The sequence below is a fragment of the Zosterops lateralis genome (genome assembly GCF_965231275.1).
Source record: "Zosterops lateralis genome assembly, chromosome: 7".
Classification (NCBI taxonomy): Eukaryota; Metazoa; Chordata; class Aves; order Passeriformes; family Zosteropidae; genus Zosterops; species Zosterops lateralis.
The window spans coordinates 4,965,804-4,993,132 of NC_139767.1; the positions used below are offsets into that span (position 1 = coordinate 4,965,804).

Consider the following 27,329-nt stretch of genomic DNA (forward strand, 5'->3'; position numbering starts at 1 on the left):
CTGCCAGGGCACTGCTGTGGCAGCCCCACCTCATCCTCCGCCCCTGCATCTACAAACAGACACACAGACAAAGGCTGCAGGACAGACAGACAGACACACAGAGGAAAAATAAAACAGCATGGACACACGCTCTAGCACCACCAACCACCATGTCATGCTGGAGTGGATGACACCAGCCAGGCTATAGGTTAATGCAGGATGGAGAAATGAGGCAGTTGTGCATTTTAACACATGGACCGTGGACCTGCCCTTTCTACTGGGTTTATCAGCATCAGAAACCAACCCTAGGAGTAAGTGTATTTCAAAACTACACAGGAATTACTTAGAAGAACACATGCTGTGCACAAACCACATCTCATACTATACCCAAATGTAATATATACCTGACTGACTGTACTAAAAACCTCTGAAGTGTCTTGACATAGTTGTATCCGTCATAGTCATCAGATTTAGTACTTAAAAATGTAAAATTTAAAAAGTTCTTTAAAAAAAAGAAAACCAGCTTACAGTTTGGTCAGTGGTGGCTTTATTTTTCATTGTATCTGTTTCAAATTTCCCCACTTTTTTCCCTATAAAAATGCAGCATTTAAACAACAAAAGAAACCCTTCCCCAAATAGCAAGCTATCTTTTTTTTTTTCCTGATAAAGGCCACAAAATGCTGCTCACAGCAGTCTCTGCTACTCCTATATTTTATGCTGTTGTGTCATGTTTCTGTGGGTGAACTAGCTCCCACCTCAGTGTTTGCTAATGCTTTGGAATGACAGGTTTATTCCCATCACTGTAGCCTTGCAGAAAATCACATTAGTGGGACTATACCAGCTACTGACAAGTACAGGGAGGGGCAATTTGAGTTGTTTCTGCAAGACAGAGAAAAATAACTCTACCCAATGAAAATGACTGGCCTACCACCTCATCCATATGAGCCTAGAGGGGAAACTTGAGACCTCCTGTCCTCTCATCATGAATAAAGCTATGAAAAAGTAAACATCTAGTGCTAGAGAAGAGATGTTTAAGTCCATTCCCAGTATATGACAACTGGCAGCTTGATGAACACTGATTCATGGGGTACCTTGAACAGATGCAGCTATTCCACTGGATTTCCTACCAGCTTCAAGTACAAGCCCATATTTTGTGTCCATGGTCTTTCTATAGGCAATTATAACTCACAGGATTTCCCCCAGAGCCCCCACAAATTTCACTCTTAGATCCAAAACACTAAGTCAGAAAGCAAGGCTTTAACACAGGCAGCATAACCTCTTTGTAGGACAACAAAACAAGATGGCTGAGGAATACTACTATAACTACGATTAAACAAGTCTTGGAAACAATTTTGATCCAAAACAATCCATTTATAAGAGCTTTAAGGTTCTTCCTAGCCAACCACAGTAAGTTTTAAGTTTCTTTCTATAGTACAACATGATAAAACAAGCTCTGTGTCTTTACCAAAAACTCCTCTGCTTTCTCAAGGAACTGGCAGCAAGTGTCCTGTAATGTCATGGATGCATTTCCTCTGCCTGGGAAAGGATTGCTGTAGGAGAAACCCATTCAGGCTCCATCATCTCCCAGAGGGAAGAAAAAGTAGCAATGAATGTCAGTATGAGCAGCTTCTATCTGTGTCACAGTCCTGCCATAGAAAGATGGTCCATATTTAAGACTGGTGCCAGCTCTGAGGCTGGCTGGGACTGAAGGTATGCTGTGTGCACAAAGACCACACACGGAACTCAGTGAGGAGAACTGTATTCCCAGTTTCTTTCAGGGAATGAAGAGTGCCCAAAACACTGATGGTTTAGCTGCTTCTCTTCTGTAGTGGGATCCAACCCCCACATCCAAGGGTTTACGCAATATTAAAAGATAACCTGGCAAGCCCCTTCTGCCCAGTAGGAAGCTCTGCAGAGCACTGCAACAGGAAATGCTATAAGCACAGCATTGTGCCCAAGTTTCCCCATTTTTCCCTAGTACTTGAGAGCCAGAAACAAGGCTGCAGGGAATCCTCTTAATCTACTTGCAGCACAGAACCTGTGGATTTTTTTCTCCACAGAAACATCTACAAAATTCTGTAACGGGTTTGAGGGGGCTCAGAGTTTGCAAAAGGCAAATTACAGGGGGTGAGCCCACAGTTCAGGGCACAAGAGACCAGGAATCAATGCCCTCCTAAATCCAAGAAGGTTCAAAACTTCAACTCCCCCTTCTCTGCCCTCACATCAGCCCATGAATTACTGAATAGCTCAATGAGCAGAAGCACTTGCCACCTCTTCAGCTGGCACTGGGACAACATGAAGAAAAGAAGGGAAATCTGATACGGTCAAGAAGCTGAATGCAGATGTGCAGAAGAGGAGGGTCTCCTTCCAGATGTGGATTTATTTATCCAAGGGCTCTTCAAAAGCAAAATGCATCAACACGAGTGAAGGTGAAATCCCAGGTGAAATTCTCTATATTGTTGCAAATAAGGCTGAAAATCCCTTCTTTATAGTCTCTGAAGAGACTGTAGGCATGAAAACAGAGGCCTTGCCTCTGATCCTTAGAACTGCAGAAACTAACAGCAGTAAAAATGCTTAATACATGCTATTGTGATGGTCCAAAATCACCAGGAGTGCCAAGCCTGGTACTGTTTGGGGCTGTTACATCTGTGGCTATTTTACAGATTTACATTGGTTTTTTATCAATTTGAATAAAGATATTTTCAGAATTAATGCAGATAATTTCATTAACAGGATAATGATGTCTTCTAAAGAGGCTATGCTTTTATTTCAGCAACAAGAAAAATCCTTTGTTATTACAGTCCCTTCTAATCTTTTCCATCTCAAAGCACAGGAAAAATCCCTAATGCATTTTAAAGCCCAAGATTAAAATCACTTCTCACAAAGGCTAATTCTGCTTTACTTTACTTGTATATTTTGAGAATGCCTTTCAATAAGTAATTTTCACTGTCAACAGATCCATTTTCATACAACACTTGATTCTTTTCAGTTTACAAAACATTCTTATTTGGTATATAAAGGCTAACCTGCCTATCTCAAAGTGGAATACAGCCCATCAGAGGCAACCTTCTATCTTGTAATGTTTAATATTTTTTTTACATGAAGACATTGTCGACCATCCTCAAAAGGCACAGAGCACAAAAGAAATACCAAGAAATTAGAATTTTACGTCAGTCCTGCATGACCAGATACACTGATAAAAGGATTAGAGGGTGCTAAGAGAATTTAATTTCCTGAACGAAATTATCTTATTATAGTTGAAATAAATATAATAATTTCAATAAGGCAAATCAGTTCTCTTACCTTCTGCAGCAGTAAAAAGGGACAGGTTCATTTGAATGCTTTCCTGCAGCCAGATCAAAGAAACCTACATCCAACCGACTCCTTTCTCTCATGAAATAAACTTGACCCACAAACCTCTCTGTCTTTCCTACCTTTTTTTTTTTTTTAATTTGTGTTTGCTGCATGGCTGGCCACATCCACCTTTGTCAGTGTACAACAGTGATTTCCTTCCTACACTGACTGAAGAAGTCTCTTGGATTCAAAGCAATGCCACACACACTGACAAGTGCATTAAGAAAAGCTTCTAGGAGAAGGAAAAGAAAAGGTCTGAGGCAGATACACCAAGTGCTCACTTTTTTTGTTCAATAAACTAATAAACTGTATTTTACTAAGCAGAAAGACAATGTAAAGATGAATGAGGATGGATGGTATAGGGAACAGGAGGTTTAAACAAGTACAGTAAAACTGGATCAAACCCTACTGAGGCAAACTCTTCTGAATGGGAACTTTGCCTGAGTAAAATTGACAGATCTGGCTCGCTCAGGTCAGCAAAAACTGAACTTCCCCACAGAAAATAAGGACTGTATCTTCTAACACAGAGCTAAGCACAAGATTTTTACTACCATTTTTATTACACTGAACTGACAACACTGATATTTTGGTAAAAAGTAACATAATAAGTTTCTGGTGAAATGATTTCCAAGTTCTTTCTGTTGCTTCAAACAACTCTAGCTTGAGTTCCTGTTTGAGAGGCAGAAATAAACAAGAAGCTTCCAGCACAGTTCATTAAAGACTCAGGACACCACTTCTATCCATACTTCCCTTACAAAACCAGCCATCTGCTCTTAAAACGGAATCAAAATCTTCCATGTTGTGGAAAAGTCTCTTTTGACGAATGTTAAAGAAAATTATTTGAAAGTTATTAAAAAACATGGCACTGGTCATGTTTCATTGAAACATCTCCCAAACACTGTCCTTTCAGTCCTTGTAACCACCTCTGAAGGGTAAGTGCTATTATATTAATTTGATTCTTCATGCAAGGAAAGAAAAAACCAACAATGTTAAGTGACTTGCTGAGTCATTTGCACAGCTGGGAACTGCAGTCTGGCAGTTGATAATAACCTCAGGTTGTAGAGTGTTTTGCCACCCTCCTGTGTTAGTACAACTAGCAAAATGCTTTCCATTTGCTGTGGGGCCAATCTACAACCTTCTGACAATTAGTCCATGTAAGTGCTTTATAAAATCCTAAAATACATGCAAATATACAGCTGAAACAAGCAGCACACAAAGCCAAATCTAAACCTGAGGCTAATGGAAAACCTTGACATTGGCCTGAAGCAGAAGAACAAGCCCTTTACCGTGACATGAAAAAAATCAAAAAGCATACAGGAGTAGCCAAGTGAATTATATATTAAAACACAGTGATAACGCTCTGGTAACAATTCTAAAAATCTTTGCTAATGCCTTACCAGTTTTCTTTTCAGTGAGTAGTTTTGATTGCCATTACCTCTGTGTCATGAGTCTAGGAACTGTCGTATTATTTTTTAAACACAAAGCAGGCAGATTTTTTTAAAAAAAACAACAACCACCAATTATTCAAGTTCTTTATAACCTATTACTAACCACACCCAGTAGGCCCTGCCTACAAATACTGTTGTTAACACAGCCTGTAATTTCATTGTGTCAGAAACGAGTGCGTGATGGAGCATGCCTAATTGTAGTGTCCTCCTAAACTGAGTCAGAGTACACCAGCATGTGAAATAGCAACCATCCACTTGCAAAATTCATAGAGGCTCTGTGTTAAAATACCAACAAGGTTTGTTCAGCAGATGATAGGAAATTATTTTCATGCACTTATGTAACAAACAGAAAACGCTGAAAGAAAATCCAAGAAGGAGGTAAGCAGACACAAAGACGTTACTGACATGGCAGGGTTCAACTGACAGTCCCCCTGGAGATTCTGAACCCAAATCCCTCCTCCTTATCCCCATGACAGAGCTGAGTTTTAACACAGTGCTGTCTCCCTGTACTGCTGGCCTTGATGCAGCAGCGATCTTCTGCTGAACCAAGCGCTCACGCACACGCCTACACCACAGCAGCTTCGCTGGGATTTGGGCCCCTGGTTAACACCAAGCCAACACTTCAGCTCTTTGCTGGAGGAGATTCCACAAGGAGGAAAATGCAGTGATCATAGCTACTGAAACTGAACATTGTGCTGAGCAGAACAGAAATTTGCTTTGTAAGACTAGAATGTGACTGCTGCACTTGGTGTACAGAACTCCCAATACATGCAGGCACTGGAGCATGAATTACAGGTCGAAGCCAAAGAAATGATCCAGCTCTGAATCTCCTTGCTTTCATGCATTTAAGATTCCAAACCAAAAGGCAATGGTAATTTTAAAAATGCAGCCACCAAACACATCTCAAGAAACAAAAGATGACCTATACTTAATGGCAGTTTGGATGACCACACTGGGACAGCAGACACCTTGGCTCAGATTGCATACAACAGACAAAATGTGAACAACACTATCTCTTTTTCTTTAGCATGGATGTACTTAGCATATCCCTCAGCTACCTCTGTGCATGTGTCTACCTCATCCATGCACTGCAGTTGGTTTGCAGATAAGGAGTTATTGCTGAGATTGCCTTATCTTTTCACATGAGAAGTATTTCCACTGCAGAAAGCATCTCCATTCTCTGATTCCCCCATCCTTTACATTCATGTCTCATCTTCTGCTGACAGCTCTGCACTGCAGTGTCCAGGAGACCCTTACCTTCCTCCAGAACTCCAGTCTGCTCAGAAGCTGGTGATGGAGGTGGGGAAGGAGGCAGGTTGGCTGACTCTTCAACTGCTAGAAATCAAACAGTGAAAATGAGATACAGTCATTAATTCCAGGAAGACCAATACACGATATAAGCTGCAGTCAGCTGCAGTTCTGCCCAGTTGAGGAATTATCTGATGGGGACTCAGGGGCCTGCTGGATTTCTGGACAGACTCTCGCAGAATACATGGACTTCTAAAATGATAATAAAATGATTTATTCTTCTGTCATTGATTTGTTTTCTAATGGTATGAATTATTTACAAAATTCTGGTTATAGAGAACAATATAAAAATCAAATACAGCAGATACTCTTTTAAATCAGTATTGCCTCTTAAAAAGCATTCAGTCACCCAAAGCAACAATAAAAAAGCATATGAGCACAGAGGTATTATAAACTCACACCAATGATCAGAAACTGGCATCCAATCTCTTTAATCCACCTTGAGTACATGAAAAAAACTCCATTCTGAACACTTTTTTTCTTCTGCTGAGTTCAAGGTTAATTGCAGAACACATGCTAATATTGCTTGTCTAAATGCAAAAGATAGCATAGGGAACTTATATCAGCTGTGACATAACAGTGATTCAGCTGAGCAAGGCACAGTGAAAACTTAGATGTATTTGGACTGGAATTTACATTAATTCCCAGGCAGGAGACCAGATGCTGAAAAGAAATTATTTTATTTCAATTACTTCAATTCAAGAATGATGAAATCCTAAACAAGCTTCTTAAATGAACTCAGCATAACCTTTGCATTAGATCTCATACCAATCGCTTTGAGAATTTTTTTTCTTTAAAAACAGATCATCTCCTGGGTCTTAACCAGCATTTTTTAAAAAAAACACCAAATATGTTTTAAGAGATCTGTCTTATCAATAGCACCTTTCAACAGGCAGATCTCAGTTTACTGTTCAGAGCTTCTTTCCTGGCACAGACAGGCCACTTTCAAAGCCCCAGCAGAATTTTCCAGGCTTCCTCCTATTGATTTCAGTGTGATTTGGAAAAGACCATATGAGACTTGTCCTTAAGATGGGCTGTCCAGGGACAGAGTATTTATAAACTCATCACAATTCATCTGACCGCAGGAACTGTAACACCAACTAAAAACATACTTCCCACAGTATCTTTTAAATTACTCATCTGACTAGAGGGAACTGAATATCCATTTTGCCTCTCCTAGGCCTGGGTGATTTGGAGAATTGGGGTCTTCCATGTAAAACTGAGTCTCTGTAAAGAAGGGAATTACCAAGCAACATCTCCCTGCTGCAGTTCTAAGTTAGCTCAATGAAGCAAAAAACTGTGGGAACCAAATTTCCAATGAATATTCTAAATTACTCATTGACTTTATTCATTCCTAGGCAAGGGCCAAGCACTGCACCAAAGCAGGCAGATTGCCTGTGGGGAAAACACCTCAGGGCATTGTTTTGATTTAATCACAATGAACATGCACTCAACTCAGCAGAATCTCTCCTGGGACAGGCTTGCAAGACTTCCTTACCTCAAGATGGAGTATGTCCTTTCTCTGGCCTTTGGTGAACATGTTTTGAGCTACTGCAGAAGTTTTCTGGCAAGGAGCAAGCACTTCAGGTACAAATGGCCATATACTTACCTTCCTTTATAGATAGATAAATACACACGTGTCTCTATTTCAGAGATATTTCACAAAGGAGGTGACAGCAGGATGGAGACACAGCATGGACCAGTGGCACTGTTACCCCTTCCTGTACAGACTGCTGGCTTTTGCTTTTACCATGTCACTCCTTCCACAATCTGCCCTCACTCTGCCAGGTGCTCTCAACCTGGTGTGCCCCATTCCTTTCTGCTTCCCGTGGAGCTGCTCCCCCTCCATCTACTTGAGCAGTTACCACCCAACCAGCAAAGCCTCACTTTCTTTTTATGTGTCACTCCGTGTTTGCCTCTTCAGACATTAATCCTTCGTGTTGTATGTGGCTGAACACAAACAGTCCCAACCAAGGCGATGACAAAACCCCACCACCAAACACACTCATGGCTGGGCTCCTTGGGAGTCAGAAACAAGGGGGAGAACTGCTGGTAGAGCAAACAGGGAATGAGACACAGGGCCATGAAGAACCAAGAATACAAAGATCCTGCCATAATCCTGTGGGTGCAGCATTTATCCAGTGGTGGCTACAACCGTAACCAATGTGGATACACAGCTGGAACTGCATTTTTAAAAACACATACAGACATTTGCAGACACGAGGATACCTGGAATATTCTTTGTCTCATTTTACCTAAAGGTAGTGATCCAGGCTGATCTTTGTGCTGGGCTTCTTTTTCCTGTTCACCTTTCAGGACTGCTACAGCTTCAGCTGTTACTACTTGTACTATCCTCGCAGACACTTCTTCTGTGGCAGTAGCAAAGTCAAAAAAAAAGAAAGAAAAGCATGCTAATCAGAATGGTGTTTTAAAATCAGAAAGATTAGTCTAAACAATAAAAAACTCAAGAGGCTGACTTAATTCATTTCTAAAAGGTATTTTTTCCCCGAAATATAAGAAAATTGTTAAAAATAAAGAAGGAGGACAAGATATTCCAAAGGTTTCAGTGGAAAATGCCAAGTATTTATAAAAATCAGGAGCTTGCTCTATGCAAGATACACAAAGCATCATTATTAAATGTTCTGTCTTTTAGGGACAATGTGCAGCAACTGCAGTATTTTAAGACTATGATGTACTAAAGATCTAGAAAAAATTCTGTAGGTATTGTTTTGCAAACAGGGGTAGAATGGGCAGCTGAGCAATGCAATTTCTTGACAATGTATGAAGTTAGCTGCATTCCAACATGCCCTTTGGATGCTAATTCCTCCTCAGCAGCACACAGTATGCATTAAAAGCACTTCCCATACAGTCAGCTATGCTGATGAGGGACTTGAAGGGCCAAATAACATTCCTGCATGATTAAAATCAATACTTCATCTTCCTCGCCCCTTTCAGCACTGCCACACAAAGCTTTATTTAAACAGTAGGTCTGAGTATCATGCAGAGAATAACATTTTTTTGGTGGAATGAGCTCTTTGCTGCTGCCCCCGACATGCTCTTGTGCATGGAGCTGACTCAGGCACTGCTGCCTGGCAGAGTTGGGAGCCACAGAACCCAAACTTTGCTCCTCCCCACAGCCGGAGAAGGGCTGAGGATCTGCCTGCTCTGGTGAGCTGAAAGTAGCAGTAGGACCACTCAGGGAAAGAATTCTTCCAAACTGAGAAACTGTCTCAGCTCGACTCCAGACCCACTCAAAGGTGCAGTGAAATGTCACCAGGCACAGAGCTGCAGGTGGAAGCAACCAGAGAAGCTTCCTCCCCTCTGGAAGCTCACATACCTTCAATGTAACAAATCAAGATCTTAAGGGCTGGTCCAGCAGAATCCAGAGAGCAAAGAGTTTGTGGTTCTCACCTGTATACGAGCCTGCCCTCCCTTAGTCATTAATCAATGTATTTCTCTCTCTCAGCCAAACTCAGTGGAAATAAACCCTTCCCTCTCCAGCTACATCCAAGCGCTGTCTGAGAACTGTTTCCAACAGATGGAGCTGACCCCCAGGGAAGGCCACCCCGCACAGCTGGGCACACCTGGGAGCAGAGCAAAACTTCACTGCTTCTCCAGCCCTTGTGCAGAGACAGAGGCTTGTAATGGCAGATGTCAATACACCCTGCTCCTGCCAGAGCCCCCATTAATCACCATCCTGAGGGCAGGAATGAAAGCTCTGCTCACCCATTACCACGTCCTTCAGGCAAGAACTGGCTGGGAATCAATGCCCTACATGTAACTTCACAGCAACCACGCTGACAAGGGACTGTCCATTAGATTAATAATGATTTACTTTCACAGTTACTCTTACAGAATTCCCTTGTACTTTTAATGTGAAGCTATCCCTCTTCATTTGTCCTTTAGAAAAACAAATTGTTTTTCCCCAAAATACACAGATGTGAGTTACCACAGCCACATTTGTCTAAAATCAAAGTGCTAGGTTAATCTTTCTTTTACACAAACTATTTAATGAGAATACTGGCAAAGAACATTCCTAATTGTTGGTGTTTATACCTTACAATTCACTGCTCTCCTGGCTGGTCACCTGGAGGGCAGTGACTGCAACAGTTCCACTGGCTGCTGCCAACAGCTAAAGTAGATGGGTGAATACACCAGAAAAACTACCAAGCAATGAAAAAAGTAAGCTGATTTGAAAAAAAAACCACATTTGAAATACATGAATATAAACTTGAGGATAAATTCAGATTAGAAATCTGAAGATGCTGCTTTTCCTACTGTCAGGGGTGAGGAGTTCTGGCAGCTTTCCACATTGGAGGAAAAAAAAATGGTTTTTGAGATGAGGCTATGTATGCTATAGGTGCCTGTAGGAGGAGACTCCAAATAGTAGCTCTAGTTTTGTTCTTCTGTTCAACAACACGTCCCTAGTATGAGATGGAACTCCCCTTTGTGGTCAAGCAGACCAAATTGAGCACCATAACCCCATCAATCAAGTAATGCATATGGGCAGTCCTATAGATTAAAGAACAGGGATATTGATTTAAAGCCCAGCAATTTTCTCAGGTGCCTTTCAGGGGCCTACATGTCATTTGGGGGCTTTGCACCTCATTCTGGGCTGCTTCCACACCTGCTGGATGCTGGGGGTGTTCCTTGGCACATCTTGCTTTCTTCCTCTCGAGAGAAACACAAACCAGACACTTCCCAGCCCCTCACATGGTGCTGCTGCTGCAGACCAGGGGACTGGACAGAAATCTGGGCTCCTCAGAGGCCCTGACTGCTCCTCAGGATTGTGAGGCACACACAGCCTGCAAAGCACATGCTGGGAAAACCTGGGAGAACGAACCTGTGGTTTGGCCCATCTCCTCCTGCAGGCACACGGGGCCCTCCCCACACCAGGGCGTGCTGCAGCACCTTCCATGGCTTGGAGACAAGCTGCTCCTCCAGAAAGCATCCTTGGACACCCTGTTCAGATTCTGCTCCTTCAGAGCAGGAAAGAGCATCACCCTGACAGCTCTGGTGAGCGTGGAGGACAGCACAGGCTTCACTGAGTGCCACAGCTACAGAAGACCCTGCACCAATTCCTGCCATCCCTTCACACCTGAAGGATGTGACACACAGCCCTCCTGTCAGAAGTTCCACCAAGCCACTAATCACAACACCATGGACAAAAGCAACATCATCAAGACTATGCCATTAGCTCAGATAAACAAATCAAGGCTCAGTGAGGAAGAGTGTTAAAAGAATTCTTGAAGCTTATGTTCACACAGAAATTTTAATGAAAGCCTCCAATTAATTTCTGATATAGAATATGCAAATGTATATCAGGCTTAGTACCCTGGAGCATATCCAAAGGAAATCCCCTTGGTCAACTGCTTTCCATCAGCCAATCTACTGCAACCCTCCTCCCAGCAGGGTTAAGACAAATTAAAAACTGCCTCCTTTGTAATAGAATTTCTGCTTGTTCCCAGCCAGCCTGGTTCTCTAGTAGAAATGGGTTCCATAAGCCCGGAAGACAGTTCTCACCCTCCCAGCTCTCTTCCTGATTTAATCTGCTTGGGACAAAGAGAATGTTCCACTGGGAGCTATGTCAGAGGGTGAAAGGTTGTCTCCTGATAAAAAAAAAAAAATTCTATTTCAGGCTACGCAAAATAAGTAAATAAAAACACAAATGGCCTCTGGGCTTGAGGGTTTTGTTCAGCTTGTTTTGTTTGGCAGTGTTCTTTAATCAAAAAAGGCTTACTTCTGAACACTCTGGTGATGGATATTTTGGGTGACACAGGAGGCATGGGCAGCTCATCAGAAGAACAGTGCTTTTGCCATACATGACTGCTGCAAAAGGACAGACTTTTCTGTACTAATGGACACTATAAATAGAAGATCCAGCGGGTAAGTCAAATCCTCACAGGGCTGCTATTGAGACTTTTCATAGTTTCCTTATGGTTCAGTTAAAGTTCAAGGCAGCCCAATGATAAAGAACAAACAAGAAACCAGACAATCCCCCCCCAAAAAAAACCAACAAAAAAATCAACCAAACAAACAAAAACAAAGAAAGAAAATTGGGGAGCTTGGATGCTGTGGAAGCCAGGCTATGTATTTATTAGACATGGTTTTGCTTGTAGACATTTATTTTTCCTCATTTAAACCAGCAGACTCTCTCTGACTCCACTTTATGCCACAGAAACAGCACTAACATACAACAAGTTACAACCAATAGATTTATTTCTTACAGGCAATAAGAGCATAGCTTTACATTAGACTCCAGCAGAACAAGGAACAGCAACATGCCTTTTCTTTGTATTTTGTAGAGAGTAAAATGCTGCTCCTTTTTACCAAGATGTCAGCTGTTCATGATACAGGACACAGAATGAGCTTCAAAGCTTGATTTCAGGGAATACAGTATCCTAAAGTACAGGCAGTCCTTGAATGGGATGCCCAAACCAGAGAGAAAACACAGTGAAAACCCTCAGCATGAACTCTCCAAAGCCCTGACAGGGAGCAGGCTGAGGTGAGAAGCCAGGGGCTGATAGAGCAGGATGAAGTTCTGCTGCTCCCTCAAAGGTCACTTCAGAGCACAGTCCAACAGGGCTCCAGGTCAGCTCTGCCCAGCTGCTGCCAGTGCCACAGCTGCTCTGTGGCAGGAACAGAGGACTCTGCCCTGCTGAGAGGACAGAGCCCTGTCTGGGGCACCACACTGATTCAAACCAAAGTTAAACAAACTAAGCACTCTGTGCTTCTGGTTTTGGAAGTCAGCCCAATTCTTCTACAAACCCCAGCAGACCAAATCAGGAGATCTAGAATCTGTGTGTCCCTGAGATGACTCAGGGACACAAACCCTCTCCAGAGCACTAAGGTGCACAGAGGATGCTGAACCAGCCACAGCCTTCCCTCCTGGCTGTGTTTATAAGGCCTGCTGCCTCCAAAGGCTGCTGCCCTCCTCACAAGTGCACCCAAGGGCACAAGAGCTGCCCAGTCCCTACCCCAGGCACTCCAGCACTGAGAATGACACTGAAGCAGCATCATTCCCTCCTGATACCCAAGGCCTCCTTCCTACAGACTCAGGGGCTGTTAAATGAGGTTACCTGCCAAAGACTGGCTACAGCACCATCCAGTATCTGGGATCAGATCCTGTACAAGGCCAAGATGTCATTTCCAAGCTCTCCTTCATTCCTTATTGATCCTGCTGCATTTGTCAATGGACTGCAGATGTCTCCACTGGCATGTTACCTACAATACTTTCATTTCCCATGACAGCCTTCCATTCCATTAAGTTTTATAACAGACATGTTTACAAGCTCCAGAGACACACACAGACAGTGGCAAGAGCCTTTTAAAATAGGTGTCTGAGCTTTCAGATCCTGACATAAACAATTCTGCAAAATAGTTTTAAAAAATGGGTTTTTTAAAAATCTGCAACTATAAAAGCAAGAGCAAAAATCAGCTCTGTGAGACATCTCCACAGTAATAGGTGATGTCTGTTCTTTATGTGCCCTTTAAACGGTTGTCCTCCAGCCTCTAGCACTTTTTCCTCTCTTCCAACCTACCACAACCCCAGACTCAGCTCACGGAGAAGCAGAGTTTGCTATGAACACCACTTCTTAGCTGTTTGTTTCTGACAGCCCTAATCCAGCAGTGCCTTTTATCTTCTCTCCCCTAGAGAGAAGTGCAATGCTGTGTGCTTATTCTGAGGGCTGTTTTGGACAGGAGACACTGCCTATGGGCAGGGCTCTCAGCCTCTCCCTGCCTCACAGGTACGTGACTGGCACTGATGCAGGGATCCTGCTGGCAGCAAACTGAGAGCTAGGACAGCTTGCCTGGTTGTCACCTCACCTAACAGTGTCAGTGACTTCTCAGGAGCTGCTCCAGTCAGATCAGAGCTTGTCTCCTCAGCTCTTCTCCTTTCCTGCCTGTAGTCACCTGTGTTTCATTACTGCCATTCAGCAAGATCACTCAGCCCACTTATCTATTGCTTCTTCTCACCTTGAGAACCCATTTCACAGCAACAAGGACAGTGCCTCCTAATATGAAAATGCATATCACGTCTCCACAATTTCATCAGAACAGTCTTCCCAGACTAGAGCAAGATCACCTCTTCCTCTTTCTGGCAACAGCTCTACCCAATGCCAAGGTGGCAGCAAGACCTTGAGTTTCCTGTGGCCACAGAAAATGCCACCTGGTCTCTGAGGTGCAAGCACAACTTGTTTGAGGCATAAACAAAGTTTAACGTGCTTGAACTGCATGGCACAAGAAATGCTCCAGGAGAAAACCAAAGAAAAGGAAGGACAGAAAGAAGGAGATGGCAAATTTGTCAAAACTTGACACACACTCATAGGGTCACCTCTCAAAACACCTACCAAAAGAAACCAGTGAGTCTGGTTAAAGTAAGGGGTAATTAATATCCCTGGAGCACTGAGGCAAAACAAGGGATTAAAGAAAGCTGCAATGAGATGGAAAGGATAAAATAATATGTTTCATTAATTTTGCTACATTTCAGGGAAAGAACACAGGCAGAGCACAGCAAAAGGATTAGGTATGTGTATACTTGCAGAATTATGAAAACAAAGCAATTTCAGTCAAGATGTGCCTGTCAAAATCCTCAGTGGGATTCAGAGCAGTTTCCAAGGTAACCAGCACTAATTGTTGGCACAGTGGAATTGAATCAACAACAAAAGCACAAAGCAACCTGCACTGCCTTGTGAGGCAAAACACCCCACATATTCCTGCAGACAGAAGAAACAAAATGGCTATTTGCTATCTTAGATGATTCGAAAAGCAAAACAGGACCTATATAGATCTTTTTCCCCCGGGGAACCACAATTCCGAGTGCAGCCGGGCCATAAACCAAAGAGCAGTTCGATTTGTTTAGAGGCATTAGCCAGACCCCCAAGGACAGCTCCTGAATTCATGCACAGCTCTCCTGGAAGCTGGTGGATGACTTCTTTCAGTCAAGACTACTGAAATGTTGCGGGGCGGGGGGAAAAGTGACATTTTTGGGGTGGAAATACCAAAGATACATCTGGGGGTTGATCTCTGGGATCACGACAGCTCTAAATGTTGCCTTTTTGCATGCAGATTAAAAGGTAAATGCACAGCAGCAATCAAAGTATTATGAATAAGTTATATAAACCCCAAAAAGTGCCAACAGATTATTAAAGTGCTTGAGATTGAAGGAAAAAGCCATAATGTAGCTTTACAGAATTCAAATACTGGCTTTCAAAGGGTTTTAGTGAGTGTAAATATTTTGCTGTAAGTAGGTCCTTGATCTGGATGTTGGCAATATTAACAATAATTGGCAGGAGGTATGAAGGCAAATAATAGGAACATCAGCTTTTAAATTAAATGCAGCCACAACACAACTGACAAGTATCATTTCCCTAATAAACTCACTGACTTTAAGCTACTGCAGCATGCATGAGGATAGTGACAGATTAATTTAATCATCAGGATTCACCAGCTATCCAAAGAACAGGCCCGAAAAGGTCTGTGTTTTGGGAAAGGAAGAGCTTTGATGGTTTAATGCATTGGATTCCCAAGGTATGAACATTCAGATTATCATCGGGGAAGATGTATTGAAGTCACTGTGTGAGAAGGGCAGAACAGGTGAGCTACAGCTGAGTACCTGGCACAGCAGCTCCATACCCTGGGGAGCCCCACTGCAAATGTTACACCTCTGAGTTTTGGGGTATTCAACAGCCCCTCCTATGCTGTCCCTAAACTCTGGATTGTAAATCTGAATTACCACTACTCAGAGCTCCTTAACACTTTTGAACTTGATGTTCTTGGAGGTCTTTTCCAGCCTCAATGAATCTATGATCCTTCTGCTATCTGCTTTGTATCAGAATAAATATGGTGCATAGCTGGAGCCCTGGCTGCAGTGGAGCAGTGCTGGCCTGGCTGTGCTCTGATACAAACACAAGGCTTCAGGGTGGCTTTCCTGGGCACCCTCAGCTGCTCTGCACCACTCAAGGAAGCAGCAGGGAAGTTCAGGATGCCTGTCCTTGGATTGCTTCCATATGTTCTAAGTGTGTTTCAGTCCCCAGCTCTGACTGAATTTTCCTGGTCATTTTCTTCAGTGAGAGAGCTGGACACATAGTGCAAATTTCCAAGGCACACAGTGTAAAATCTAAAGTGACTGATGCTAGGAGCAGGAGCCATTCTGAAAGCTCCAGTGAGCCCTCTCCTCCAGCTCCCTAGCACATTTATTAGGCAGAGGCCTCTGCCACACTGTCAGGCAGCTGTAGAACAAAACACCAAGGGACCAGTCCCCTCCTCAGCCCCCCCTGAAATATGTAAGTCTGTTAAAAAGGAGTCATACCAATGTCAGTATAATAATGCAATGCTTTAAAAATGAGCCCTCATTACTGCAATACTTGTTTCCTGTGCATCCCCTGAGTCCATCTTCTTAAGTCGACTGCCTGGAACAAAATATTTACTGTCAGCATTTCCCAGACATATCAGAGGTGGGAAAAGCTATCAGTTCTGTTTTGTCTGATGCATGAGCAACACAATTTAGAGCTAACATGCAATATTAGCTCTAAACCTCAGCCAGGGCACTGCAGTGATGTTCCACTGCCTTTCCTGGGACTTGGTATCAGCTCAAAACGACACCTGCACATACAAAGCAGCTGTATCTGAAACATTTATTCCCTAGGACTTACACAGAAGAAACCACTTTGGCTTCAAAACAAAGAACCAGATATTTAATCCTTTGAATGCGAGTAAATATACAGTGAGTGACTCACTTTTAAATCAATATTACTTTTGGACTTTAGTACAAGTTAACATTTTAAACAAACAGACTTTTAAAAACCTCTTCAGAAGTCAATGAAGCATCAGCCACCTACAGAAGGAGGTGATGCATCCCTTAAGGTTCATTTTTAGCTCCTTTTGGGATGATTTTAAACACTTTTTATAGTGCTTTCTCTGATCTTTTTTAAAAAGGATCTACACTATGCTATAGAAATGTCGCTGGATTTAAATTTAAAATGAACACTAACCTGTGCACATACTGTATGGGATTTAGTCATGCCTGGTCAAGAGGACTGAAGATCAATCTGTCAATGCCAACAGAAGGCTGGTTTAACCCATCAAGGGATATTTAACACATAAAATACAGCAATGCCATGCCCTGCTCATCTCAGTGCTCAGTGCTGTTGGTCCAGCTCTGCACTTCTAGGAGAAGGGAATACAAGTGACCTGGCCCCTGATAAGTAACAGCTGTGTTAATTACAATACAGCCTGGCCCCAATGAGCCACAGCTGTATCCAATAAAGATAAGTGTGATAAAGGGAGGTGAAGGGACCATCATCATGAAGGATCATGAGGACCATGAAGAAGCAGGATCCTGGGCAGAGAGAATCCCTGCAGTGAGGTCAGTGTGGGTGTGCAGTCAGAGCCTGTTGTTGAACCTGCAGTCACAGTCTGGCTGGGGAAAAGCTGCAGTCACAGGCTGCAAACTGATCCCTGCAGTCAGAGCTCAGCAGGAAATAAGCAGCAGTCAGAGGCTGCAGGGGAAACCTCCAGCAGGAGCTTGGTGCAGGCAGAGTCAGTGAATGGTTGGGGTCAGGATGGCTGAGGTGTGAAGAGGAATAAACCAGGGCCCTTTTCATGCTGTGGTAAACAAGGAGTCTGTGTCTGGGCTCATTTCTACCCTCTAACAAGAGGGCTGCTGCACGGCTGATCTCTTTCAAGCCCTGCTTCCCAGTCCAGCCTGCACCCGTACCAAGGCAGGTGTGTTTGTCCTGCCAACAGAGCAATGGTGCTGCATCCTTCCAAAGGAGCATGTGCAAGTGTGTCCATAGACAGGCAGACTGAATGTGACCTGGGTCATGTACAGACTAACCCAGTCCCACAGAAGCTGTGCTGCAGATGGACTTTCAGAGCAGTTCTCAGCCAAGGTCAGCAGTTCTCCCACCTCTCCCCCTCTTTTCTGGCACTGCTGCAGCTGAAAGAAGCCTTGCCTCTGACCAGGACTCATCCCTGAATGCTCACACAGCCTGCTCCTGGCCCACTGTCTGCCCTCTCTTGGAGAGAACCAGCTCACACCTCTATGTGTGCAATGGGATTAGAAAAGAGAAATGTGCACCTGCTCTTGAAGAAGGAAAATGTGAGAGGTGCACATCATCAGTGCCTATCAGTGCACTGGCACAGGCTGCCCAGAGAAGCTGTGGCTGCTCCATCCCTGGAAGTGTCCAAGGTCAGGCTGGATGGGGCTTGGAGCAACCTGGGATAGTGGAAGGTGTCCCTGCCCATGGCATGGGATTGGAATGAGATGAGATTTAAGGTCCCTTCCCACCCAAACCATTCTATGGTTTAGTGACCTTCTGAACTGCCTCTTCCTCTTTTGGCAAAGCTGTCTTGTCTGGGCACCTCAATACCTGCAAGCTTCTGCAGCCAGAAGATGTCCAGCTGCTGAGGGGAGAGCTGAGACCAGGGCTGGGGACACTGCAGCCTCCAAGAGAGCTGCATAGAGAGGCTGAGCTCCTTAGTGCACTGAAAATGAGGAGCAGTTGTGGAAATTCCAGGTGGCAGAGGAGCTACACTGGATGGCTGGGATAAAGCTGGAAGCATATATGGAGAACAAGATTAAAAAAGGTAGAGACAAGAGAAGTGAGAAAGGAGAAAGAGAATGAAGAAATGACACATCAATCATTGAGAAAGATGACATATTCTTAAATACAGAGAAAGGATGACAGGGGAAGGAAAGAGAAAGCAACTCATACACAGGACTAGCTAGGGACTAGTTTCAGCTCACCAGCAACCTGTGTAGGCTGTATTACCCTAGATGTGGCACATATTCTGAATTTGGGGTAAAAAAGCAACAGTCACCACTGAATCCCATTCCCTCTTCTCCTATGGGGTGCAAGGCTGTGGATGAAAACAGTTTCAGGGCATCAGCAGGACGGCCACATCTACACAGCACTGGCAGCTGACACATTCATAAAGAGGAGCACAAGTATCTGTCTGGCCAGAGCCACAGACAGAGAACCAGACTGCAAATCAGTTTTATCCCAACTGCCATAGGCTATATGGGTTGTTGGAAGCTCTAGCAAATTGATCATGTATCATTATGAATTAGTTTCAAGGAAAGAAATAAAAACAAATGTGAAGTATCTGGGGTTTATTTTTCCCTCCCAAAATACACAGTGCCTCCCAGTGAAACTGATTTCCATGAACTATTCAATCTACTCAGTCCTGAGTGAAATAACTCTCTGGGAAGCAGCTGAGAGGTTTTCCTGCCCTGGAGCTAATGATATCTCTCAGTTATTTTCCATATACTGCATGCAACTAAAACTAAAGTTTTGAACAGTTATTTTCCAAACACAGGAGAAGGGCTCACTCCCATAATCTAATGTACACAGCTGGAGTGCCTTCGGTTTCCTGCACTCCTTGCATGTCATGAGGAATGCCTCAGTACTAACAAAATCCCAAAAATAAATCAAAACTGCATTTCTAAATCTTCACTTCAAGAAGAGGTTTTCCAAGCACCACTGACTATGATCTGTAGTCAGTCTGTGAAACAGCAGAGAAAATGTAAATGTTTTGCTCAAAATCTCCCAAAGAACAAATGAGTGTAAACACCATTACACAGACATCTCACTTTAAGTCTTGTCTTTGAATTTCCAGATCAGCCATTGGATCATCAGTGCTCATCTGCCAGCTAATACCAGCTGTTTTGTGCTGATTTCCATCTCCTCAGCTGGCAAAGGCAAGCAAATCTGTATTATCATTAGAAAGACTGAATTTAAAGTGAGCAGTTAATCTACCAGTAGCAACTCCACAGAACAAAAAACCCTAACCAAAACACTACTACACACCAAGTTTTGCTGTCCTTACCCAGGATATGAATACAGCAAGAGAAGAGATGGTTTCTTTTCTCTACTGAAACCTCACAGGTTAAAACAACATGAAAGACAGGGGGTGTTCCCTTGCTTCCTTCTACTATTTCCTTTGAGTTTCTCACTCAAATTAAAATCCAGATTGCCTTTGCTTTCCAATTTTAATAGAGTAGCTCATCGTGGTTAGTCAAATCAAGGAATTTGCACATATACCTCTCTCATACTTGTACCTTGTACAGAAAATGTACCCCAAAGTAATATTTTCTTTTAATTTCCATGGAAATGGTGCCTCAGGGAGGACTACAGAGTGAGGTCCCAATCACAAAGTGCTTGCAGTCCCTCCCTATCTCTCTTAACCTTGAGAAGCAAATGCTAGAGGAAAAGAGGAAAAAACCTAAATCCTCCTTTCCTTTGTCAGCCAGCCTGACTGTGGCTCACAGACGTCACAGGGAGCCTGTGCACTTCTGAATGCTAAATAATCTCCTAGGCTACATACTTTCTCTCAGCGGAGCTTAAAAAGAGATCTCACTTTGAGCAGGGCCACGTTGGCATGGCAACGGGGGGGAAAAGGAATCAGCAAGCCTGGCACTCCTTGCCAGGAGCAGCAGACTTTGTGTGACTCTCGTTTTCGTGAGAGATGTGATGGTACCTACCTCCTCTCCACCAAAAGTTAAACCTGTGCCCAGCGGGTGAGGCAGGGCTGTGTGTTGTCCACCCTGTGTGTGCTGGCAGGACCTGCCCCCAGCAGCCAGGCCTGGGCTTTCCTTGTCCTGGGCTGGAAAGTACATCAGCCTAACACCACAGTGGAAAAATGGGAGGAAAGGATTTGTGAAGCACAGGACTGAGGGGGTTAATGAGTGTGACACAGGGTCCTTTCAAGGGACCTGGAAATGGGGCCAGCAATGCTCACCAGCACATCCCAGGCTGTCACCTACGAACCTGCTGCTTCCCTTGCAAGGTGACTTTGGAGGAGAAGATGCCATTTCAGCTCTGCCTGAAACAAGAGTAGCTGTGTGCCTGCATAACAAGGCTCTGTTGTTTAGTAACGAACCTCCTTCCAAATCCTTCTGCCCTCAGATCAAAACTGGAACAAAAGATTATATGCTGGCACAGTCCCCAGCAATACCACTTCCCAGCTGTTTGGTGCCAAATATTACCCAGTGTTTCTGAATGTCCTTTATGATGTCCTCATGGTGATGGAGACCATGATAGACCCTTTAAACAGAACAGGAATGAGCCTTTGAAGCATCCCATCTCTACCTCCCTCAAGGGACAGAGCTAGCTGAGCCCAGCCCAGAGGGCAGAAGCCCGAGTGGAGATGACACACAATCCTGCACAGTGCTGGGCCACCTGTGGCTGTGACCTCCTGACTCACCTGGGGTACCTCTCTCCACCCTTGTGCCTTTTCTCCTGCCTTGTACAAGTCCTGTCTACTTTATGTAATTGATAAATGCACAAGCTGTCTCCTACCACACACATTATAAACTGAAAAGGACTCCAACAGAACAGGCCACAAATTAGAATGTGTCTCCTGGGAACACCTGCCCCACCAGTCACTCAGCTAATGCCACTGCTGGATGGTCGAGATCTGACCAGAAACATTTACAGCCCTCATCAGAACAGGTACTTCAAACATGGATGGTGGGGAGGGAGAGCAGAGGCAAACATAAAAATCAACGACAAGGCAAAAATGAAACTCCCAAAATGCATTTGATATTTGACGTTTGCAGCAGCAATAACTCTCCTGGGTACAGCAGTCCCCCAAGAAGGGCTGCAGATGTTTCCAAAGGGAACTTTGACAAACAGAGCTCATGGCGTACAATCTGAACTATGGCGTGGCTGGAACATGTTATGAAAGATGCTTCTTGTTGTTCCTTGTTACATCTCTGAGGTTATAGATGATGTTTTCTGGGAGCACTGACAGCATCAAGTGCGTGCTGGTTGCCAAGCCAACACGCTCACAGGCGCTCTGCTCTCACTTCTTAAGGAAACACAGCTGCTTTTGCAATTCTGGTATTGTAACCAGAAAACACCAAAGTGAATTAAAAAGGAGATGGCTTGGTTGATGTCTTCTCTGGGCCAAATGCAGCACTGATGTGGTATGATGCAGCAGTTGGCTCTAATGGTGTTACTGCACCTGGCTTGAGATGTGGTTTTCAAAAGCAAATCTGAGCCACACACTCCCAGAGGAGTTTAGGGATGAAAGAGACTGATGGCTGATGTTCTCTAGGTGCCCGACTCCCAGCCAAGGGAACCAACAGCACCTGCACACCAGGTTGCCTCACCTTGCTCCCTTTCAGACAGTAATTTTTGCATTCTGCCCACAACTGTGCCAGACCCTCCAGCTCCTACCAACACATGTCAATCACTGACTGATTTCCGAAGCCCTAAGAGGAGGTGGGAGAGCAGAGCCAGCTGCTCAGAGAGCTTATGACTGGACAAAAAAAATGTCTTACTGGATTGATTGATTGATAGGGCCAGCCACAGAAAAACCCAGAGAGACTGGTCTATACAGTAGTTATTGAATATTTTAGAGTCAGGGAGAAGATAGCTGTGGGTAGGGAATGTGAAAAGATGGAATTTCTGTGCTTTTATTCCTGGTCCTCTGCAGGAGAACAACTGAGAAGGACTTGTAGAGAAGAGTAAACCTCTCAGCATTTTCTACAAGTGCCCCAGAGGGGTTCTGTTGTCCCCACCTACACTGTCTTCAGCAACATACTTTGTCCATAACATTCCAATAACGTGTCCCAGAAAATGACATTTGTACTATACTTCACACAGACAAGAAAAGTTTCAGACTGGTATGTTTGCCTGTATCTAAATTGGCAGAGATGATGGTGTACAGTAATTACTGTCATATTTCCTGGGCAAAGGGAATGAGATCAAAATGCCTAATTAACAGCTTCTCTCCCATGGGAGCCATCAATGACATGGTAAGACACCTTCTTCCAGCTCTGTAAATTAAATAACAGAAATGGGACAAACCCAGCAGTCACATCCAGCTCTGAATGTCATTGATTTTACATCCTTCTGTGCATTTTGTCTGCATTGCTCAAGACACGTCGCTTGCTGAAAATGCACATCTGACAACAAGGCTGGGAGGCTCTTTTGGGAAATAGGCATTCAGGGAGCTTATTGGGGAGGGGCTTACTAGCTCCTCAAGGCTTGGGCAGCAGCAGGGCAGCCAGTGCAAACAGCCAAACAAAAAGCAAAGCTCTGACAAAAGCAGTCCTGTTGGAAAGACCAAAAATATCCCCGTACAAAGAAGGCCTGTTTGTATGTCTACTGCTAGTGCCATCAGAATATTACCACTTGTATGGCAAGAGAAAGGAAATGGAGATTTAATGAGATGTCACCAGAGGAGGGAACAAACCACCAGCACACCATGGGACCAGGCTATGACAGTGCATTTCAGCCTGGGGAGGCTGTGGCATTGGGTGACTCCAAACAGAGCTCAGTGCAGAGGGGCTGAGGGCCCTCAGCCTGCACAACTGAGCACCACGGTGATTTTCTGACAGTGCTGTGCTGATGAGGGCTGTGAACAACATCCACTTTACCTGGACACTGCCTACTACAAGGCAAGGTTATGGAAGACAATGAGATACAGACAGTTTCCTTGACACACAGCAGGAGGCTGAAACAAGCATAATTCCTGCCTTCAACACAACTGGGGTTTTTTTGCATAACCTAAAGGGACTCTGCTCAAGCACTACTTGCCAAGACAGGGCAGTCTTTCAGGCTCATATTCTCTGCACCTTATAGAAATATGCTTGTCTAAAAGAGTAGATGGTCAGAGGACTAAGTCTGTTCCAGATACCCATTTAGTCCAGCTTTACAAAGCCTGAAACAAAGGGCTGAATTAGGATAAATTACATTCCAAGCTGTAATGTGGTTTGTCCCTTCCCAGTTTTCTCTTCAGATGTTTCCTGCTGTCTGAATCTCCTCCTTTCTGGGGTAGTATCTGGCATCACACAAAAGCTGGTTTGTCCTGGATCAGCAGATAAAACTGGACCTTTTACCATTGTCCTTAGCTTATCCTACAATTTTCTTTTTTTCCCCTGCCTCGCTCTCTCATAGCCTCCATCTCACCAGCTCTCCTGCAGCTGAGTCTGTTTCCCCACATTGGTCAGCCCTTACTCCTCCCTCAGATCAATACTGTCACTTCTTCATTCCTCTTCACAGGTCTAGGGCTCCCTCCTTCTGGTTCAATTACAGACTGACAGACAGCAGTGTCTGCCTTCCCCCAGCCCCTCTCATGAATGTGCCATGGGCTGCCCTCTCACCCACCTTCCTGATGATTCCACAGCCAAAAGTGCCCAGCCTGTAGTCACATTTTTGTTGCCATGTCAGGGAACTTGCTGTAGTGCACCACAGAGTCCCTTTGCATCCCACATGGTCTGGGTTCCCTGCCAATTAATGTAGGGCTACATTTTGTCACTCTGGTATGACATGTTACTGTCCTTAACACCGTCTGACACCAGGACACAGACACTGTCCTGAGGCTCTGGTAATAGGATTTCAGGAAATGCTTTCCCCTCATCTGTCAAAAAAATAATTCATCAAATAACAGTGTGGGTAATCCAAACCCCTCCCAATTACAAACCTGAATTTGGCATATAATGAAGAAAGCGCTTCATCAGTTGAGTCACTATATATAAAGATATATTGTAGAAGATATATTGTAACAATGTTCACCACTGTTATCCCTGATTATATAAATTTGACTGGTTAGTTAGTGCATTACTGAAAAAATAGATGCATTTTAAGTGCAAAAAGCCAAACCTTTGTAGCTTGATGTTCTTGCAATTCTAACAAAATGGATTATGTTGAATTGCTGGTTCCCAGAGAATGCTGCAGCATCTGTAGTCCTCCTCATAGCTTCCTCCCAGTTAGCTGACCACAACTTTCCAGTGAGCAAAGAAAAGGCTGCCACTCCTGTGTTTCACTGCAAGTCAGCCACATCCTGTACTCTACCACTGGGTCCAATCCAAAGCTTTCCTTGTTAGCCTACTTCAGAGTGAGCTTCTGAGGGTCACGCTAGCATGTCCCTTTGCATCACACATTTCACACGACATGAAAATGTTTGGCTTGACAAAACCTACAGATCTCATTCTCCACTCAATAATTCCATGGTCTTCACCAAAGATGCTCTGTGTGTGCAAGGGAGAAGGGACATGGACAGCACGGAGCAGGGAGAACACACTGAAACTCAGTGGTCTCAGGCTGTGGGATGCAGCACCAAAGGCAAGGTATCCTCAGGAGCACCTCCAGAGCAGCGTGGGATTTGTGTGTGCCAGAAGCACATGGTCTGCCAGGGGTGGCCCAAGTATACATACAAATTTATATGCACAAAATGCATATGAGAAGAAATAGGTGCTTTACCACCCACACTTATATCACACCCCTAATGGGTTCCTGTGGGCTATGCCAAAAACCCCGGCCTATTCTCTTGCACATATCTGCCTTGGACTTGGGTGGCTGCCAGACCAGGCCCTGAGGGTGCCCTGTCCACAGCTCTGTGTGCTCTCCCACGTTGCTATCGGCCTGTTTGAAAGGAGAGCATTGATGTGTCTCCATAATGCAGCTATTACCAGCACGATGCTGAGACAGATCAATCAAAGGCAACACAACAGCCAGATTCACACGATTCCAAAAATTGAGGTCAGATTCTGTAACTCTTAGACACTGAGAGAGACACATATACAGAAAGGCAGATTTTAACTGTGCAAATCTAAAAATGTCACTTGTAGTGATGGATTGGGTGAGTTCTGGGAAGAACTGTCACCTCCTCCCCCATCACATCCCTTGCCTCAGCATCAGTGTTGGCACAAAGTGTCTTTGTCGTGGTGGCCTCATCCTAACTCTGCCCTTAACACACAGCCCTCTGATTTCACAGCACAAGCCCTGCAAATGGGTGTCCTGCTGCTTTGCTGTGCCTTGAAGGGTCCATTGCTCTGCTACAGAACACCCCTCCCTAGGAGAGAGGCATTTTGTGGCTAAATCCCAGCTCCTGGGTCAGTGAAATGCAGCAGCCCTTCCCTAGGGGAAACACCTCAAAATGCAGCAGGGATTGGGTGATGCACAGCTGCCTGGGAAATCCCTGTTTAAACTAGTGCTCTGCTGCACATAAGGTTGTTGCAATTGCTGGGGATTTACAGACTCCAACATGAAGGCTGAGAAGCCAAAGATTTCCCTAGGTTACAGTGCTGGACCTGTACCAGAGAAAATAAAATCCCTGTAAATCCACTCAAACCCACAGCTTGGCTTAATTATCTCCATCGACCTTGGCTTCCTGAGCATTTTCTCCTCAGATGTTTGGAGTTAGTAAGCTACTACAAATGATTAAATTATTTACATTATTGACAATTATGTGTATCAGAGTGGCATTTAAAAGCCCTACCTGATGCAATATCCCACCAAAGTCACAATTTGCAAGCAGACAAACACAGCAAAGATGACAATTTCGCTGTGAATAGGAATCCTGATTTCAAATTCTGAACTGAACATCAAAGATCTAGAAGTCCTGTCCCACACTGCATTAGGCACATCGAGCCAGTAAATACTAATATGAAGTGGCAATGCACACCCTGGTCCCTTTCTATCACTACAGTAAGTTGTTAAATGGTTTCTCCTTCAAAATGAGAAAAAATATTGAAAGAAATGTATCTTAAGTATTCTAAGAAGGCCTGAGTGTGCAGTGCACAAGTTTCCAGAGAGCTCCAGAGGAATTCAGGCATGAAGGCAAGCAGTTCTGGGGACTTTTCCAGGGCTCAAGGACAAAGATGTCATGAGATAAGCTATATTAAGACTCCCAAACAAAAGCTGTACATACTGACAGTAAGTCTCCACACCAGAGATCTCAGAGTCTGAGCAGACAGTGAGGAAACTGAAGGAAGGAGGAAATGAGGCCACAAAGTGGTGACAGAAGCAAACTTCACCTGGATCAAGAGCACTCTTGCTCCCTAAGCAAAGGGGCGTCCCCAGCACCACTGCATGCCCTAGAACATGCTTCCTCAATTTGTTCTGCTTTTAACCACTTGTCTCAAAAAGCATCATGAAAAGGCACTACTGTAATGCCTTCTGATGGCCAGCAGTGGTTTCCTTCCTGCTGTCATCCATTAGCTACAAACTCAATTAAACATCTGGGTCTCTCTCTGACCAGCACTCAGAAACTGAGCTTGAGATAGCCTGAGAAAAGCATTTCTCTCCTCCCTTTCTAAGGATAGGAAATTCCTCTTCACCCTGTAAAGTAATCCCCACTTTTCCATGGGGGGGATTGTATGGGGGGGACCTGTCCAACATGAGGCAACAAATCTATGGCAAAAAGAAATGCACTCAGTCTCCTCACTGTTAAGAACTACATCAGCTCACCTCTCTCACTTATCTGCTGGATAAACATAGAATA

General features: G+C 44.1%; 1 protein-coding gene across 21 annotated transcripts in view; it reads right to left on the minus strand.

The window, feature by feature from the left end:
* The window catches only part of MAP2 (microtubule associated protein 2), a 227,997-nt gene that overhangs the window by 42,888 nt on the left and 157,780 nt on the right, over positions 1-27,329 (minus strand). For 15 of the 21 annotated variants that reach the window (XM_083864613.1, XM_083864611.1, XM_083864609.1 and 12 more), the window contains 2 exons: positions 8,345-8,458; positions 6,039-6,116 (listed from right to left, as the gene is read on the minus strand). In XM_083864613.1, the coding sequence (XP_083720739.1) occupies positions 6,039-6,116; positions 8,345-8,458 (192 nt within the window). The remainder of the gene's footprint in view (positions 1-6,038; positions 6,117-8,344; positions 8,459-27,329) is intronic. The other 6 variants (XM_083864614.1, XM_083864612.1, XM_083864615.1 and 3 more) reach the window with 3 other exon arrangements.